We start from the raw sequence: 18,991 nt of genomic DNA, 5'->3' as shown, positions 1-18,991 counted from the left end.
TTCATTTTGAGAAAAGATACAGATCACATCATTCACTTCAGGTCAAGACATTTCCCCCAAAAATTAGTGGTATTCAACACAATGATCCACTGTTTGACAAGTATCCCCTTGTCCCCACAAAACACTCAAAAAGAACTCCAAATAATAAAAAGGATAGCTATAATAACTGTTTCTGCTCTCAATTAGTAAAAAAATTGTATCACAATAAATTAGATAAAATAGCAGTCACATCCATATTCAACTCCATCCCCAAGGAACACAACGAAATGAAAAATAATTCTCTTTCTGGGGAATTTATATCGTAAAGTGACCAGAACATTTCCAAGGAACATGATAAAACCAGCCCTCTATAACAAAGGCAACTTAAGGAATCTTTTATCCAACAGCAAGGACAAAATTCCCATTCTGGAAAAGAGAAGTATGAATAAATTGCCCTGTGAATGCTCAGACATTTACATTGTACAAACAGGGAGGAAATTCAGTGAATGAGGGAAAGAACATTAAACCTGTTTCACAAACAGAAATCCTTCCTACCATTTTGCCAAGCACCTACTGGACAATAACCACACAAGTGACTTCTTTCCTGAGATTGTACATTTAGAGCAGAGGGGTTTAAGATTAGATGCCTTGGAAATTTCCAAGAACACTCATTGTAAGATTATATTGGTTAATGACTTGATATATTCCTCCTGCTCCCCCTCCAAGACCTTCCTCTGTTCCACAGTCCCTCTTCCCACTGACGCCTGGCCCAACCGCCTTCTCCCGCCTCCTTCCACACATAAACACAATTAAGTTCATCTTCTCTTTCCCCTCCTGCCACTTACCCTCACCTCCCCACTCCACTCTGTTTAATAAATAAAACAATGTGACTTTGTAAGTTGCAACCCAGGTCATGCATGATAAAATGTTCGTGGAAGAACAAAATATTTTCTTTCCCAGTATGAATCACTTCCACAAAGTGATGCCTCCAATCATCTGCTTCTCTACTGAATAATTTTTCAAAATTATGTGAGATATATTAACCTGGAAGAAAATAGTACCTAATTAGCATTGGCAAGGTTTGTAGGGAGGATTCTTTCAGCTCTGGATAAGGATGAGTTATTTAATAGTATTTTCATGTACCTAACCAAGGCTTTTGACACAGTTAATCATGTCACCTTGATGAGGGGACTGGAAAAAATGTGAAGCCAGATGATTGGTTTGAGACATGCTCATGAAAGTTATCATGGACTATCCAAAACTACCTTTGGTGGGTACATAAGATAATGATGATGAAATAATATATGCACTCTATACTTGCAACTGAATTCAGTTCTTCCAATTTTTTCCAAAATTAATTTTTTAACAAGCAGTAACTTTTCATAAAATAATCATAGGAAACAATCATTTTTAAGTGAAAATTAAATAAGAAATACAATGTGTTCATTCAGTGCAAAAAATACAGATTAAAATGTCTACTTTCCAACTATAGATAATATAAATTGAAATCAAATGTTATTTTTGAACATTTCATTATTTCTCGTCAAACAAAATTTAATGCAGTTAATAGGCAATTAATTCATACCAATTGATTTTTGGTTTTAAATAACTCAAGTTAGGACATTTGTTTGATATTAATTGGTAATATGTAACCACAATACCCAAGTTCTTCCTCCAAATACTTGCAAATAGCTTCTGCGGGCAATACGGCTACAACTTACCTCTCCACTCTGGGGAAGTCCTCTTCTAGGATTTTTAAGATATATGTTCCCAGTCCTGAGCCGGTGCCTCCGCCAAGGGAGCAAAGGAGAATGAAACCTTGTAGGCATCCACACTTTTCTACCGCCCGGTGAATCACATTAATTAAAGCCTCACGAAACTTTTTGCCATGCACTGTATGACCTACAGCCCTGCAATGAGAAAATCGCTCACATGAAATGTGAGCCAGTGAGCAAAATCTAATGCACAGAAGGAAAATGAACAATTAATGCCCTTGGCATATGAACAGCTCAGGACAAACAACATTAATTTAATGTACTGAAATAAGTTTCTGCACAAGTTTCAACAAAATGGGGTTAGGTGTTATGATTATATTGACATAGCCAATGGGGTAAACACTATTAAATAAATAGGGCATAAAATATGGCAAAACCGAAGTCTAAAAATACACACAAATACATACATATAAAAGAGGCATACAAATCTTCCTCCTCAACAACTAACTACACACCGCAGTCGATATCACATACAGAAACAAACAACTGAATCTTCGCTTCAATATTTGTCGTCCTCTACATACTAAATAATTAATCGCGTATTCTCTTACTTTCCGAGACTACCGCATTTGCAACAACCCTGATTTCGGAAATAAATTCCTTTCGAGGCTTCAGCCTCCCTTATCCGACGTGGTTATCTGTACCCCTTCATACACAGAAAAATCCTCAAACATACGCAAATCCTAAAAATGGCCCATGATAGGAAAAATAACACACCCCATTGGCACATCCTGATTCCCTGGTGTATAGCATATAGACTTTATTTTTAAATCTTTACCCATCTTCTCCGACGAATGAACCACAACCAAAATACTTTCCAAATGCTCCTATGTTCTTCGGTACATATTTTGATTTTCTTCTCTTAATAGGGGCATCTATATGATAATGACATTCATTCTTTATTATACCCAGTCACCACAATAAATCTTCATGAAATACTAAAGTAAAACTAATGCATATCAATGACATATCTCACCAATTATTTCCGGAACCTGGATAATGTGTCACTTTGAGATCATCGTCGAATATATCACCAATCTTACTCTTTTTTAGCTGAGATATAACGCCATCCTCCATGTCAACCAAGATGGCCTGAAATGTTAAATTTAATTCAATATTAAGGCTAACTCGGCATCGTGAGCATTATTAAAGGAAATATTCCATTTATAGGCGACCTTAGCTTTAATTTTTCTACGTTTTGGACACCCTGAATCTTCATATTTAGATGATTCAATACCATGCACGTCCCAGAAAAAGCTATTGGAACTCTCACGGTGAACGAGTTCAGCAAAACGGGCATTTTCTCTGGCAAATTTACTGGAGTACCGTGATAAATCCTTGAATTTTTTGTGTTCCTGATTTTCATATTCTCCAAGAGCTAAATTCCAAAACTGGCCTCCGATCTGATTGCCACACTGTCCAACTGCATGGAAAGATTCATTATTGAAAATCTGCTATGACATTGTCAAATCATCATATCAGTCAGTGCATAATACCCTGAATCACTATGAAGTCACTCATTGCTGATTATAGCAGTCAACATAATAAAGTACTGTTGCAACATCGGAATAAATAACCAGTCACATTTCAAAATAAATCAAAGTCTACGAAATTCATTAACCTGTATGATCACTGGACTTATAAATACCTCGTTCCCCAATACAATTGAAATGCGAAATTTAATGCGAATGCTTACATTTCAGAGAAGGCGGCTATTTCTCGGCATGGATCTTGCCCTACTAAATGCACTATTTAATATCATTTGGGTTAGAACGCACAAGTATTAAAAGTTATATGATTAAAAAATCTAGAGCTGGGTTATAGCAAGTATCATATGCAAATTAGCACAATTAGTGCTCAACAGTAGCCACAGAAAGTTTGTTTGGGGGCTTGCACATTCAAAAATGGCTGAATCTGCTAAAGCAATAAGTTATGTTTTTGTATTTGAAATAATTATTTCGTGCACTTTGGCGCTCAATGGTAAGTTTTGATTTCATTTGTGAAATTTTGGAATATATTTTGAGTTTGAAAATTTCATTTTAAGGTAGAAATACCTATAGCAATACTTCACGTTAACTTGTTTCTTTCCCTGGATAGTTCATAATTTGAATGTTGGAGACAAATATCATTGTTTAAGGTATGATGATAAAAAACTGGAGATCTACTGCTATTCGCCGCAGGCAAAAACTGTTCTACACATGTGGAGAACTGTTTCGGTGTGTATGATGTTTGAACCTTAAGTGATAAACCTACTCAGTACCGTAGAATGACTTCCTAACAAACACAATGTACTTTTTCTTCAGGTTGCCATTTCTATTCCTCCGGATCAGTATGAGTTTTACATTGGTCCTACCCCGATGGATGTGTATAAGCAGCATGAGTCTCATCAATCTTCTTGGAGTATTAACTTATTTTCGTCCAGAAGTCCGAAAATAACATTACATCCTTTTAATGGATCTTGTTTGGGTATTTACACTGACGCTGAGTATCATGCCAATTTCAACGCTATCTGTAAGTATGAGATTAAGTCATTAAATATAGCTCGATGGACATTTCCATATAGGCATGTCCATTTATGCCCCACATATGACAATGCAGATGATTGATATTTTTTTATGATTCTCAAGTAATGATGGCGAATTGAATTTATTATCTGAACAAAGCGATGAACAAAATGAATTTCATCAAAGCTACACGCTTCACTTCTTACAATGTCTGGGTCTGAATATGGAGATCAAGGCGCGTTTTCTGCTTACTTTCACTAATTGTAAAATCTAAAAGGGCACACTTGTGCGGTAGCCACATCAAAAGTACACCTGGAAGAATACATGTACATGTTTTAATTCAGTGTGACAGAACTCTCGCTGACTCTCAGCAACACACTTGTACTTATCCATGAGGATGTGTAATATTATGATTACTTTTCCAGACTAACTTCTTCACCTCAAATGACTTGTTTCTTCCATCTTAAATTTGTTTACCGTTAAGAAGTGCCAAAGGATGAAATAAGTCCGTGTTGTGTTCCTATACAGTCCCAGATGAATTGCCCTTCTATTTACTAAAAGAATTACCCTTATCATGGGAGATTAATTGAGAGAAGTGTAAGAAAGATGGCGCGAATACATCATTAGTGAAATGATGCTAATAGAGCTGCTAAAAACGAGTTTCATTATAGAAGTTGAAATATGGAAAGGGCTAAAATTTTTGTTACTCGTGGGTGCTTGAAGCACCTCCTCTCTTATTCTTATGAATTTCTGACACTATGTGTCAAACCTTGTCAATCACCAGACCCATGCCTTTTGGATTTGGATATGGAATAAAATAGAGATGAATAACTGGAACTGACTTTAAAAATGAGGGACTTATCAAATAGATAGCTATTAATCTGGTGTAACCAACTACCACATTGGCTAACAACTTACAAGCTGACCAAGAATGAGCAATCACCTTCATCATAGACTATTAGAGTCTGTGTTAATTGCATTCAACTGTGAATTACCCTTAAAGAATTTTAAAGTATATTTATTATGATTAACAAAATTGGCAAATGTGGAACATTCGTCAAAGAATCCACATTGCTGAAGAAGAACTACATTCTTTAGAGAAACAGTTAAAACAGACACAATTTTCAAATAGTTAAGTAATAAGTGAAACGGTTCAGATTGGCATATATGAACATCGTTTTTGCCCTTTTTCTTATAAATGTGGGCATCATGACTAACATTCCAATGGGATGGAAATATACCATTTTAAAGGAAGAGATTAATCCAAAGAGCAGGTGGATGAGAAAGCAACTCCCTACAATACTTTAGAAACAACCCTAGAGTTCAAATCATTTGTTTATATCAATACGAAGAAATTATTTAAAAACTTCAGCATAGCACTAGCATAGCAAAAAATAAGCACTGGTTGTGATCGGTGTATCTTTATAAATCATAGAGAAGTAAGGAAAAGGGATTTTCAATAGACTTGGTATCATTACTCTAAGTATCATCGTAGATTCAGGCAACATATTTCAGTAAGAATAAGAATTTGTATACTTCAAGAATGTTTTGATAGTACTTGATATCAAGGTTTCAATTGAATTAAGATATAAATTATAAATCCTTAGGCAATTACATACATATATGTATACACACTATACCCACTAGGCTACCATGCCACATCTAAATGAATGATATTAGAGCATCAGTTATTTAGGAAACCTCAAAAAATAATGTCATATTTCCTATACACGAACATGATTGCATTATATGTAATGCCCATTATTCGTCGTAGATGATTACTTTGAATGTGAAGTAAAATGTTTTATCCTGTGTATTTTGAAGAACAGGAAATTTTCCTGAAAGCTCCAATATGGGAGAAAAATGCATCAGTTATTTATCATTCAAGTGCACTTCTGATCAATATTATAACATGTTTATCAATTGGAATTGAGTACCTCCTTATTTCTATGACTATCCCTCCACAACTCTCTTTTGATTTGTAAACTCTCATTCCAGGGATTGACTTCTGGAAGGTGCTTATGATGGTTGGTGGTATTATGCTTTTTGCTTTAGCACCAAAATTGAGCCACAACATATTCTTTTACTACTTGTGTGGAATGGCCCTTGGAGTGTGTGCATCATTCTTGTTTATTCTCTTCATGTTCAGCAAACTCCTCCCGCGGGTATGTATATCTCAATCCGTCATTTCATGTTCTTAGTGTGTGCTGTTTGGAATCTTGTTTTTAACATGCCCTGCAATACCTGTGTCTCTAAGAGGAAACCTACTTAGTCAGACATTTTTTGACATGATTTTGTCACCTTGTTTTACTCATTAACAGAAATAGGAAAATTGCGAACTATTCTGGATGTAAATATTTGGTCTCTGGCTTTGTCATTGTGTTTCTCAATTTTTTAAATTATTTTTGGTCCAAAATAAGTAGTAGTTTTTATGGGAGGCAACCGACACTTCAGGTCATTTGTGCCATTAGGGGAGGTTGAGAAAGGAAGGGCGGAGAGAAACTTGGCATTAGCCTTCTCTTGTCGAAAGGTGCCAAAGGGTGGACAGTTTAACGTCCCATCCGATGGACGTCGTACTCACTCAAAGTGCTCTCCACAAAGCACCTCAAGTAAGGATCAGGATACCACTGGAAAATATTTGTTGTCTCTAGGATTTGAACCCGGGTCCTCTCAGTGGGAAGCCTCTATGTTAGCCACGTCAAATATTTCTGAACAAGATAATCATTAATATGGAAAGACTATTTCATCTATAACTATCAACAATTTTGGAAAATCAAAAGAGCAAAGACATGTACCAATATTTCTTTTTGTATCATGTCAAGTTATGCAGCATATACTTCTGGAAGAACCCTCACCACAAGATTCATTTGTCTTTTGAATAATTATGGAACCAAATATCAGATGATAAAACTTAAAAATAATGCAAATTAATGAATTTTTTATTATATATTGTCATGTGTGCTTGCATGAAGTATTAATTTCCATTTAAGTAAATTTATTTAGCTCTAGAGAGCCCAATTTTAAGTCTTGTGTCAGAAAAGCATTTCCTTCACAATAAAAATAAATATGTACTCTAATGAAATATAACCAATAGAATAATATTTTGGGCTATGTAATTCCCAAAATGCAGTTGCAGGGGTTTTATGGTATGATTATATAATCAGAGAATTTACCCTGACTCATTTGACAACAATGTTAATTCAGCTTATGCTTCAATGTAAACCAACCAATCATGTTTGCATCTTAGACCACTGTTGTTCAAGGTGTAACCAATTTCACTAGAACAGGTAAAATAGTAAAGGAACCAATATTGCGAACATGTTCAAGTCATTCATGTTCAGAAAGGTCAGTAATGTAGTGTGTAATATCTATTACCTATGCTACATGGTTGGTGCAGTAACATTTGATTTTCATATTTATAATGTTTAAAGTATTTTTTACAAATCATATGGCTATGAAGGCATGAAAAATCGACTGGTATCATTGTTGGAAAGATGGAGTCTATGGAGCAAGAAGTTCCCAGAACATTAATCATTAATCTTGAATATCCACCTCGTCATCATTATCACCTAAGTTGCATTTGTTGAAAAGATATATTATGTTCTCAGTGTCATATGTTATCATAGTGTCCAACTCGTGGTTGAAATGTTTTGTAGTTTGGGGTAAATTAACAAGTCGGTGTATCATTGAATGGAAGACTGACAGTTTCTGGTTTCTAGGGGGGCAGGAATCGGCTGGGATGATCACTATAAAATCAATAGTAGTATCCAATGGCTATAGTGTAAACATTGTTACCAATCTCTTAAAGAAAGAAATATTTAAAGCTTATTCCCAGTTGTGCTCTCTTACTCCAACACAAGAAAAACCCAAAAAGTGGTGGTGTCTTTTGTTTGTAGGTGATCTTTCTAATAAGATTGCAGAAAAATGTAATAAAAGAAAATTGAACATATCATTTCATAATCCGCATACTCTGGGAAAAATCCTTTGCCGCAATGAAGACAAGTTAGAACCCCTCTTACAATCCGGCATTTACAAGGTGAAGTGTGATTCCTGTGATATGCACTGCATAGGCCAGACCGGAAGAAGTTTGAAAACTAAAATAAAAGAACATGAAAGATGCTAGAGGACTTTGGATGAAACATCACTCCTAGCCAAGCATCTACTACAATTATCCCACTCATATAAATTTAATTCGGAGATTCTACACTACGAAAATAAGGGCAAAAGACTTGATATTTCAGAGCAAAATGAAATTGTAAAATTAAATATGAATGTTCTATTAAACGAAAATATTTTTATAAACCACTCTCCTCTCTTTAGAATCCTGTTTACACAGCAAAAAGTGAAACTCCCTCTCTCCTATTGATTCCACCCTCAGTGTATTTCCCATCTAACCACCCCCTACCCTCCACTCTCAGTATGTGTCGAATAACCCTTTCCTGATAATGTCCTTCTTAGAATCACTTATACCTCATCCCTTCCATGTCTCCTTCCAACTTGAACCTTCTTTATTCTTCCCTCCTTCCTACCGCCAGCTACCTGCCACCATCCTCTCAAATAATGACCACAAGTGCTTATCTCCCCCCTCTTTTTATCTCTCCATTTCTTTAGTTACCCTGTTTCTTTGGGTTTACCATATTTTTCCATTTCCCCTCTTTGTTCCCGCCTACCTTACTCCTGACTCTTTTCTCCCCCCCCCCCTTCCTCAAACAGGTATAATTATGATGTATTACAAGTTGAATCCTGTCTTGTACCTGAAGATGGTTCGATGAACTGAAACGCATTGTATGTTACAAATAAATCTGTGGAAAAGTGAAAATTTTGTTTCCACATAATGATGAACTTCTGCTACATCTCGCCTGAATCTGTTGAAGAATTTGAAAGATCATTTTCCAAATAAGAAAGATGAATTTCGATGGAGTTTGTAATGGTGGTTTTCACAAGTGGAATACTTATAGCTATAAATGAGTTGGTTTTTGAGAGGGTCTGAAGACCAAACCAAAATCTGGTGATACTTTAACTCAACCATCATTCATCAAAAGTCCATGGTATCTGAGAAAGGATTTTTCAATCATTCTGATACCATAATCTGAGTGGGGTAAATGGTTTGCATCTATGGATGTTTTCCTTTTGCAGAGACCTGCCATGCTGATGTTTTTAGTTGGAGGGTGGACAGTGAGTGTTTATATGCTTCAGATGGTATGGAGCAATCTCCAGACACTGCTAGTTGAATATCCTTCATTTGTCCTGAGCTACACCTGCATTACTGCCTTTGTTAGTTTCATTGTTTGCTATCGCTTTGGGCCAGTTACAGATCCACGGAGCAAAAATCTTATCAAATGGAGTCTGCAGGTAAATTATTAGTCATATTATTTCTCTACTTATTGTTAGAATGGCTTGATTTTGTAGTGCTATGTTTTTTGTAAGGGTTACATTTGTGTGTGTATGTATAAATATATGTATATATATATATATATATATATATATATATATATATATATATATATATATATATATATATATATATATATATATATAATGGGCTGACACAATATAACACAAATAGAATAGAATAGCAACATTTGAAAGGACACTCACATGGTAAATTGTTCGAGCTTTCGGCCCTCTCAGAGGCCTTCTTCTTCTAAGTTGCGCATTTTCAAAATGGTATATTAGAATAGTGTCCTATTTGTACATAACTCTAATGTGGTCGGTCCATTGAAGCTTAAAAAAATAAAATAAATCCAAGTACAGTTTCCAGAGAGAAAAAATCAAAGAAAAAAATAAATGAAAATTACAGATGAGAGGAAGCAAATATGTAGAAGCTTGTAGAATTACAGGTCAGGGTTGAGGACAGGTGAAAAGAAAATGGAAAGGGAAGAGACATGGAAACATGTAGGATTGTTTGGCATAATTAGGACTGGAGGAAAGAAGAACAGGAATGAAATAACTGAGACAAGCAGTTGGAGAGGACTAAGACAAGGGCAAAACTTTGAGCTCTTAATGTATGAGCTCTTAGAGTATGTTATCCTACATTTCATAGTAAAAGTGTTGCATGATTCGAAGATATGTTCATTGCCTTTGAATTTGAAGAATGGTGTTCAATAAAATGCATGTTCAAACTTTTTTTCTTAAAATATGATTGGTAATTTGGAAAATTTTAGATTTACTACTGTAATTTTTACAGGAGTGCATACTTCCATGTACTTTTTGAATATTTTATTAGATTGAAAAAAATTATTTGTGCAAATAATTTTTTTAAATCTTTTAAAAGTCCAGCTAGTGGTTTCGTAATTAATAATTGCCAGGTACTATATAATAGTACAAATAATCTCACTAGTCATGTTACTATTGGAAAAATTATTGAAACTGAGGCATCAAATTGCTTGTAGAGATGCCTATGCTAATGTGCTTCTGAAAAGAAAATTGCCCAAACAGATTATTAATACTCCAGAAAAATTTGGCCATATGGAATCAGGCAACTAGGTAATTTTTGTTATGCCAGAAGTGTAGCTTTTAAGTTTACTACGCTTAATGTTGCCTATCAAATAAAAGAGACTTTGTATAATCATTCAAGGTCTCTTATTCTCCTGGTAAATTAGTATTATTTATGATTTTTTTTCTCCGCAGGCCACATCTCTTGGATTAATATTTTTCAGCACTGATTTTCAAGAGGCTGCAATTTCTGTAATCATTGTCATGCTTTCCTTGTATAACTTCCCCTCTTTCGTGGTGGTTGCTGCAAAGAAATACTGGTGAGAAGAATGTGTTTTTATATCCTCTTTCTAATTCATAGAAAACTGAGGGTCTCTAAAGTGAACATAACATGTTCTGGGCACTCAGCACTTGTGGCATAGTGGAAAAAGTAGTATGGTGTAGGTTTTATATGAATTCATGTAATTTATGTCAGTAATGCCACATACGAAAAATAAGGAAACATATTACTTTCATTTGCATGGTGTAGCATTGCCTTGAAAATAATGGTATTTATTGAATCTTCAGTTTATATTAGGGATAAAATCAATTCTGTGGCCTTAGTGGTTTGAAATAGGAATGGAAGTGGGAAACCTGAGGAAAGATTGAAATTTGCAGATCAACTGAAAAGAGAGATTTCTTCTAGATAATAAATTTTCTTTGCATCATTGAATAGAGCCCATTTTAAGATAAAGATAAAATAATGAAGAATATTATCAGAGTATTGCTAAACACAATATTTGTGAACCATACTTTTGGAAGTGTGAAGATAGATGAACCACTGGATACAATAGGATGAAATATGATGCAACAAATGTAGCTTAACAGAAGATATGGGGAAAGCAATGTCTACCTCCTCTAATGAGCCATCTCAAAAGAGGAGAGAATGAATTTTTACGAAACATACAGTGTAATGACCTCATCAGTGTAGCCTAAAAGAGTTGCAGTGGAAGCACTTAAAGTAAAAACTAATGGCATTAAACATTGGTTAACACATAATGCAAGGGCAGTCTGTTCCAGGTCCTCTACTTTTAAATGTATATTTCTTTTAAATGAATTGGTAAATCACCAAAAATCATTATCTTCAAAGTTTTTTTCAATTCTACAAAAATGTATCCCCATAAAGTTTCTTGGATAACACTAAACATTTTTATTCTGTGTCCTAGGCTCATCATGGCAAGGTCACTCAAAACCTTCCTCATCAATATTTTCATTCAATAGCTTACCAGTGAGAATATCTCTCAGATTCTCTTCCCTACCCATTTCCTTTCATTCCATTTGTTGAACCATTAGAGTGCTGAAATACCCAACTGTAGGTGCCCTTGACATTTTTGCAACACATACTCCTCTGCCTCTGTGGAGTGGGGCTCACTTAGACTTTCTTTGCAGCTCTAAAGAAATCATGGGTACTTCTATCCTTTACATAAAAAGAGAGGCCTGTTCTCTGTTGGTCTTGGAGTTTCCTAAATTTCTCCTTAACATGATATATAAGTTCTTAAAATACAGTAATTTCAAAGTGTAAAAATCCTTTGCCTTGACTGGGATTCGAACATGGATCCCTTGATTTCCGGTTGAGTGTTTTAGCCAGTTAAGCTAAAGGGGCTTTAAAGAAACAGAGATTGTATGCATCATTGCATCTCGTTCCTTTAAAAGCCTCCAATATTTTGGAATGTAAGAGCATACCTCAGTAGCTTAACTGGCTAAAGCACTTGGCCAGACATTGAGTGATCCCGGTCAAGGCGAATGATTTTTACTCTCTGAAGTGAACATCTGTTAAATGATAATGTCATGTTAAAAACACTAAAGGAAGTTGGAAACCACCTTATTCATTTTCCTATGGCAAAAATATTGATGATTTTCAATGGATAGTTAATCCTGGAAAGTGCAGGACTTAGTTGCTACATTAGGCTGGGTATCAAGCTAGGCATTTATAAATATTTATAAACTGTAATAGTAATGTAGTAAAAACCAAAAATAATCACTAAGTTTAGTGGTGGTATTTATTTTAATTTTAAAAACTGAAGTTTAAAAAGTATTGTATGTATTATATTCCCTTGAGAAACAAAGCATTTCTGCCATTATCTTTATCAGGTGATTTTCAGTTAACTTCTATTTAATTTATTTAAAGAATAATGTAATTCTTGTTTCAATGATTTACTAATATTTGTTTTATAACTAGTTGAAATGTTGATGTAAGATATATAGCCTTTACACCTGAAATTACGAATAACACAGGTAAAAAATGGTTTCCTGTTAAATTGTGTATCTTTAGCACTAAACCTCTGTATGCTGTGTGTGGACTGGGCAAAGGCTAACTATTTTAATGAAAGATTTAAGAAATTACCTCCAAAGTAAAGGGAGCTAGAAATGTTTTAATGCTCTTGAATTTTTGACTTTCCCTGCAATTCCAAGCCCTCTCCAGCCAACTTTGTGAGCTTGGATGATAATTTTTAGAACTCAACTTATATCATTGAAGAAATAATGTTTTGTAGTCTTCTAATACTATGCAGGTCACAATGGGCAAAACATTGAGTCTTAAATTGAAACATCAGTGAACATTTGTTTGAAGATAAAATGATTTTCACTGGAGTTTTTCAAGAGATCTCCTTGACTTAAATTACTGTTTATTTCAATAAAACAATATATTTGCTAAATATTTGATATATCTGAAAGTTTCTATTAAAAAAAAGAAGCTGGGCTGCAACTCTTTTCAATATTATTTTTCTGTACTTGGTAAATCAAGGGACTATCAAAATATATTATAATCTCTTTGGCACTGTTCTGCGGTCAAACTATTACTGTGTTTAGGAGTTGTGTGCTCATTAATGATACCTTGTTTTCTTCTGGGTTGATTTCTGGTTTAAAGAAAGTGCACAAAAATGTCACATCAATTTTCATCATTGCTTACTTTTCTAAGCACTATGGGCTTTATTCCAGATTAATAGCTTTTTTCACAATTACATGCCTGTTATGCCAGTTCTAACAGTCCACCCAGCTGTTCTTGAAGCAGTCGCTGAAATTCAACCTCATCTTCACTGGTGTTGTCACTGTTTGTTTCTCAACAAAAATTCCATTTGCCATCTGATTCATGTACACAGTCATGACCTTAATTACCGCTCAAGCTATCATGTAGCGCATAATTAGGTAATTTATGTATTTCAGAGCACAATAGAGAAGAGTCTGCATCATTAATCCAGGGATTCATAACATTGTTTGAAATAATAGATAAACTATCTTTGCATTGAAACGAGAAGCACAATAGGGAAAATAAAAAGTGATAACTAAGTATATAATATCTTCTTACTTATAGGAAACACTCATTTTTGATTCTTAGGATTTATTTCATAGAATACTTATTAGCATGAATGACTAATGAATTATAAAACTTAAAATCAACAATGAAAGAAGAAAAACTTCAAATTTGATGTAGTATTCATAGCAGTTACTTCTACTGCCTCTAAAGCAGTATGTCAACAGTGCATGTTTGACAATGGCATCTTCCATAAGACCCATACTGTCATCTAAATGTGAAATGCTCTATAAATCCTTGTATAATGATTTAGTTTTCACTTCCTCTATCTTCTTAACTGTTGGTTTTGTTCCTCACTCTGTTCCTTTTGGGCAAAGGATTGTACCTGCTCTAAATATGAGTCTTCTCTCGTATTCACTGCTTTCTTCTATAAAGTGTATATAATTTTATCCCATTTCACTAAGTCCTTTTCTAAATCGATAAATACAGAGTAGCTGCCTCCTTGATTTATCTTTTCCTATAGTTCTTATTATGCCAGTGGCATTTTATGTACCTCTACCTTTTCAAAACATGTCTGTTCTTCATTAATTGAAGTCTGGTCTTCCACATAATATTGTATTACTGAGTACTATTCACATAAGTTTGAGGTAAAAACTTGGGAGGAAGAGTCAATGTGGAGTTGCCTTAATAATGAATTGGGAAATGAGATGGTGAATATGGGACAGATGTGCTACAGGATTTTATTGGCAGCAAACAGCTTCCAATAATCTAGTGGCATGCCAGGGGTACATACCAATGAGTAGTCATTTATAATAAGTAGATTGTCCGAATGATTTCAAAATAAATAAAATATAATGTGCCTGTAAGGAAACACTTGATTCTGATAAGGGATGAAATACAAGAGCATTGCAAAGTTGAGATGGTTCAGAGACAGAAGAATGTGGTCTAGGAATGGGGCATGGTTGTGCAAAAAATGCAATTAAGATTTTCAGAAGAGAGAGTTTGATAATCCCTAATGCCTCATTCAAACACCATCACAATTGTACAAGTTTTTGCAGGCTCATGGAAAATGCTAAGAAACTGGTAGGTACCAGTTTGGTTACTTAGAGGTTTGGAATTCATTACAAACATCATTAACTTATAAGGCTTCGAAGGAGATAGATGCAGATTTGGACTTAAATTTAATTATGTAATGCATTTTAAATTGGAAAGTGTTAGAGGTACAGTATAATGTGGTTTGAAATGATGGAGCATGAATGGGAGTCAAAAAAAGTTTATCAAAGCTTGAAGAGAAGAACATGAATTTTTACTTTGTAAATCCACTTAAAAAATAAACTTTAATGTGACCCAATTTTCACTGTGGTGCATCATCATCAGGCAAAGAGGTTACATCCATATAGGTGAATACATTTGTAATGAGATGTTTCTTCCACAGTGGAAGTTTGGCAAACATAGAAGATGAATTATTCCTCTTGAAGCAAGACTTATGTTCCTGGAACCTTCCTTTCAACTTTCTTCCAGTTTGCCTGAAATACATATCTGGACAGTTCCTACACTGCAATTTGTAGAAGCCACCTTTTGTCAAGTTTTTCCACTTTGTCTTGTGTAAAGCATAAGGTATTCTGTAATTTGCATGAATAGTAAAATGCAATCCTGAAAGTAAAGGGGCAACCGCGAGGTGCCACTCTCCTTTACCCTTTACCTCTCCCTATGCCTAACTTTGTCCCAAACAACCCAATCAGTGGTCTAGGATGGTATTATACCCCTCTCTTGCCTCCGAACCCATCCCTCTCCCAATTGCCAACCCAACCCCACAGCCAATATACATGGGTGGTCCCAGAAGTATCCGACCCAACAAAGAAAATGGTGAATAGGGTGCTTGAGGTAGCGATTCAAACTTTAATTGATGAATTTTGGCCATTGCAATAACAGATTTGTTAGCTGGTGCATTGTCTTGATGAAACACCACTTTCTTCTTAGCCAAATATGGCTGCTTTTGCTTGATTTCTCTGCTGAAACGTTGCAATAAGTTTGCATAATACTCACCATCGATAATTTTTCCTTTTTCAAGATAGTCAATGAAAATTGTCCCACGTGCACCCCAAAACACTGATGTCATGGCCTTGCCTGCGGATGAAATGGTCTTAGCCTTCTTTGGAGACAGTTCTCCCATTTGAATCGATTGTTCTTTTGTCTTGAGTGTGGCGTAATGGACCCATGTTTCATCCATGGTATATCCAACGGTGCAAAAATTCTGCTTTGTTGCTTTGAAACTTGGCTAAACATTCAATTGAAACATCATCACGACACTGGTTTTGCTCAAGTGTGAGCAAACTTGGCACCCATCTTGCACACAGCTTTCTCATGTCCAAATTTTCAGGTAATATGCGATTCACCACACTTTTTGAAATGCCTACTAGGTCTGCTAGCTCGCGCACTTTCAGTTGACAATCATCCAGTATCACTATGTGGATTTTCTTCACCGTTCCTGGAATCGTCACCTCATTGGGTGGATCAATGCGATGCTCGTCTTAACAGCTTGTATGGCCTCGTGCCACCCAATATTTTACTGTTGTAAACATAGGAGCAGACTCACCCAGAGTAGAATCCAGTTTAGCTTTTATATTGGTTGGGCTGAGATCTTTCAAATAGAAGTATTGTATCACATAACAATGACCAATTTTCTCCATTTTCACAAATTCACTGAAAACGTTCACTATTGATGGTTGCCAAACAAATACTAAACTATGTGGCATCTTCAAACTTGAAACATATGCTTTATAGATTGTGTACTTTTTAATACAGTGATATTTTTCAAACAACTACCAACATCTCTATGTCAGGCCAGGTACTTATGTGTCTACCCTCGTATGTATATATCTATACCTGCATGGATGTAACTTCTTTGCCTGATCATTCTGCCCCACAGTGAAACCTAGTTCTCCTTGAAATTTATTTTTTATTTGGATTTACAAATATTTATTTTTGTCATTATTCAACGTAGCACTTCATATTGGAGTCTCCCCAATGGAGAAAAATAAGCATAGTAAGAGAGACATAATGAGGGCAGTCAAGTGGGGCAAAGGAGCTGGCAGAAGGGAATCGATGAATGTTTCACTGAGTAAAGATAGGAAGAAATGTGTTATGATGACTTTAACATGGAGCGTAATGCTCTCCGATTCCAAAACCTTGGCTTTAATACCAAAGGATGAGCATGGAACGGAAGCCTTTGAGATGTACAAATGATAAAGAATTGATGGAAATAAGTTGTACAGAGGGAAGACCAATGATGAAGTTGTTAGGTGAGATCTGAAGAAGTCAAAAGAAGTGGGTGGAGGAAATATAGAGCAAAAGCAGGCTGTAAAAAGTTTTAATAGATCGGAGAATGTTAGGCAACATGGTAAGATGACAGAGAGGAAATTAGGCTTTTGAGATGGCATTAAGGTGGGTAAGACGTATGGAAAACTGAAGAAGGGACTAACATGGGGAAAACAATAGTTAGTCTACGAGATGTAAAAGACATAATTGTTGTTGCACATAGCGACAGTCCAAAGCCTACTTTTAATAGGTAAATTACCAAGGATTCTGAATCTTAAAGCCATTTGTTTCCTGGATTTATTCGAAAATATTGATAATCATATTAGAAAAAGGATAGACTGAAAGTAAGCTCATCAAGACATATAGTGGCATTTCTTGGTGGCCCTTCAAATTATGTACATTGGTTTACAAATTGCAAAAAACCACATTGTTATGTCTTCTGCCATCTAGGGCTACTATTCTTCCTGTCTCCTTGAGAGAAGTCTATTTTTTAATAGATGAAAGCTGTGGATGCATAGATCAATGAGGCAGTTATGTTTTACTGTGGTTCCAACTGAATCTTCACTAGGCTAAGTGATGGTGGAAAGTAATCTCTGGTGGCTCATCATAATAGTTTGTGGTGAACATGTTGCATACTTTTTAACATATAAATGTGACTCCTGAATTGTCACCTGACATGAAATTCAGTTTTTGTATGTAAACCCTTGGGTGTACAAAAGTGTAAGGGCAATAGGAATGTAAGAGTGTGGGTTAGGAGATATTAATGTTTTAAGCCATAGCTGTTTTAGTCCTCCAGTTGCATTGTTTGCACATTGTTGGAGATATTTCTTGTAATATGTATTCTCAAATAGTAAAGGTCATGGTAGCTAAATGAGATATCTTTTGCAGGAGAAAAGTGTTCCCCCCCCGAGTGAAGCTGATGACTGAATCTGAGTTTGTCCAGGAAGGTGTGAAAGAGACAAAGAAGGCATTGGGGGAACTAAAGAAGCACTGCTCGAGCCCAAACTGTAATACATGGAAAACTGTGCTGAAACTCAAGGATCCTGTGAGGTGAATTGCTGTAACGTAATGACCATCCTTGTACATGCTTCATTGTTTGTGGTGATGCTAATGGATGAAAATGGTTCATTAGGGGCAAATATACTTACAGGTTTGCAGCATTTGTCGAGGGGGAGGTACCACACGTCAGTGAGGAGGAAATCATTAGCCACGAGAGTGATTGTCAAAGTGCTGCGACTGAGTTGCTCACCGAAGAATCGGATTCTGAATGATTGTTTTGGATTTCTAGCCTGTATTGTCACGAATGATTTTTAAGAAAATAATTTATCATGTATTTTATGATGAAGTAGTGTTTGGGGGTGTGATGTGCCATAACGTTGTGTGTGTGATGATTTTTATGCTGTACTTACAACTTGTTTAAAGCTTTACTACCTTTATAACACAAGGACAGAATGACGGAATATGAAGGAAGGACCAAGCAAGAAGAGGTTCATGTGTATGGAGTATTCCTGAAAGACTCTAAATGTTCTTTCAAAATATGAAACTATTTTTTACGAATACGTTCAAAGTGTTCAAGAAAGTACAGTATTTTTAGATGATCTTTGTTGGATGTTAATTTAATATTTATCTAACATTTGGGATATTGATATTTCAGCTGGTCAATTGTTTGCTTATTCACCGAAAAGTAAAAT

The 18,991-nt window shown here is 35.3% G+C and overlaps 2 protein-coding genes across 5 annotated transcripts in view; one reads left to right on the top strand and one right to left on the bottom strand.

The window, feature by feature from the left end:
* LOC139691044 (tubulin epsilon chain-like) overlaps positions 1-3,475 on the bottom strand; it is a 20,502-nt gene extending 17,027 nt beyond the window's left edge. Inside the window, exons 1-5 of one of the 2 annotated variants that reach the window (XM_071588770.1) lie at positions 3,251-3,340; positions 3,022-3,177; positions 2,930-2,967; positions 2,731-2,846; positions 1,701-1,889 (exon numbers count right to left, since the gene is read on the bottom strand). In XM_071588770.1, coding sequence (XP_071444871.1) covers positions 1,701-1,889; positions 2,731-2,846; positions 2,930-2,967; positions 3,022-3,177; positions 3,251-3,275 — 524 coding nt within the window. In that variant the 5' untranslated portion in view covers positions 3,276-3,340. Of the gene's footprint in view, positions 1-1,700; positions 1,890-2,730; positions 2,847-2,929; positions 2,968-3,021; positions 3,178-3,250; positions 3,341-3,450 lie in introns of those variants that run through there. The other variant, XM_071588769.1, reaches the window with a different exon arrangement.
* LOC139691043 (nuclear envelope integral membrane protein-like) lies at positions 3,458-18,991 on the top strand. 3 transcript variants are annotated; one of them, XM_071588767.1, is made up of 8 exons: positions 3,458-3,734; positions 3,852-3,970; positions 4,058-4,265; positions 6,257-6,423; positions 9,395-9,610; positions 10,889-11,013; positions 18,189-18,350; positions 18,451-18,991. In XM_071588767.1, exons 1-8 carry the CDS (start codon positions 3,659-3,661, stop codon positions 18,569-18,571), a joined length of 1,194 nt encoding a protein of 397 aa, XP_071444868.1. In that variant the 5' UTR covers positions 3,458-3,658; the 3' UTR covers positions 18,572-18,991. The 3 variants fall into 3 exon arrangements, with proteins under 3 accessions (XP_071444868.1, XP_071444867.1, XP_071444869.1); XM_071588766.1 differs by having other exon boundaries at positions 18,433-18,991; XM_071588768.1 differs by lacking the exon at positions 9,395-9,610 and having other exon boundaries at positions 18,433-18,991.

The sequence above is a fragment of the Hetaerina americana genome, unplaced genomic scaffold, assembly GCF_022747635.1.
Source record: "Hetaerina americana unplaced genomic scaffold, ioHetAmer1.1.p SCAF_3, whole genome shotgun sequence".
In the NCBI taxonomy this organism is placed as follows: domain Eukaryota; kingdom Metazoa; phylum Arthropoda; class Insecta; order Odonata; family Calopterygidae; genus Hetaerina; species Hetaerina americana.
This window is presented reverse-complemented; position numbering and strand designations above follow the sequence as displayed.

Bases quoted from the DNA above. Each gene is read 5' to 3' on its own strand.
- LOC139691043 (XM_071588766.1), top strand. From the start codon at position 3,659: ATGGCTGAATCTGCTAAAGCAATAAGTTATGTTTTTGTATTTGAAATA. The intron at 3,971-4,057 runs GTGTGTATGATG...CTTTTTCTTCAG, and splicing joins ACATGTGGAGAACTGTTTCG to GTTGCCATTTCTATTCCTCC. The intron at 9,611-10,888 runs GTAAATTATTAG...TTTTCTCCGCAG, and splicing joins TTATCAAATGGAGTCTGCAG to GCCACATCTCTTGGATTAAT.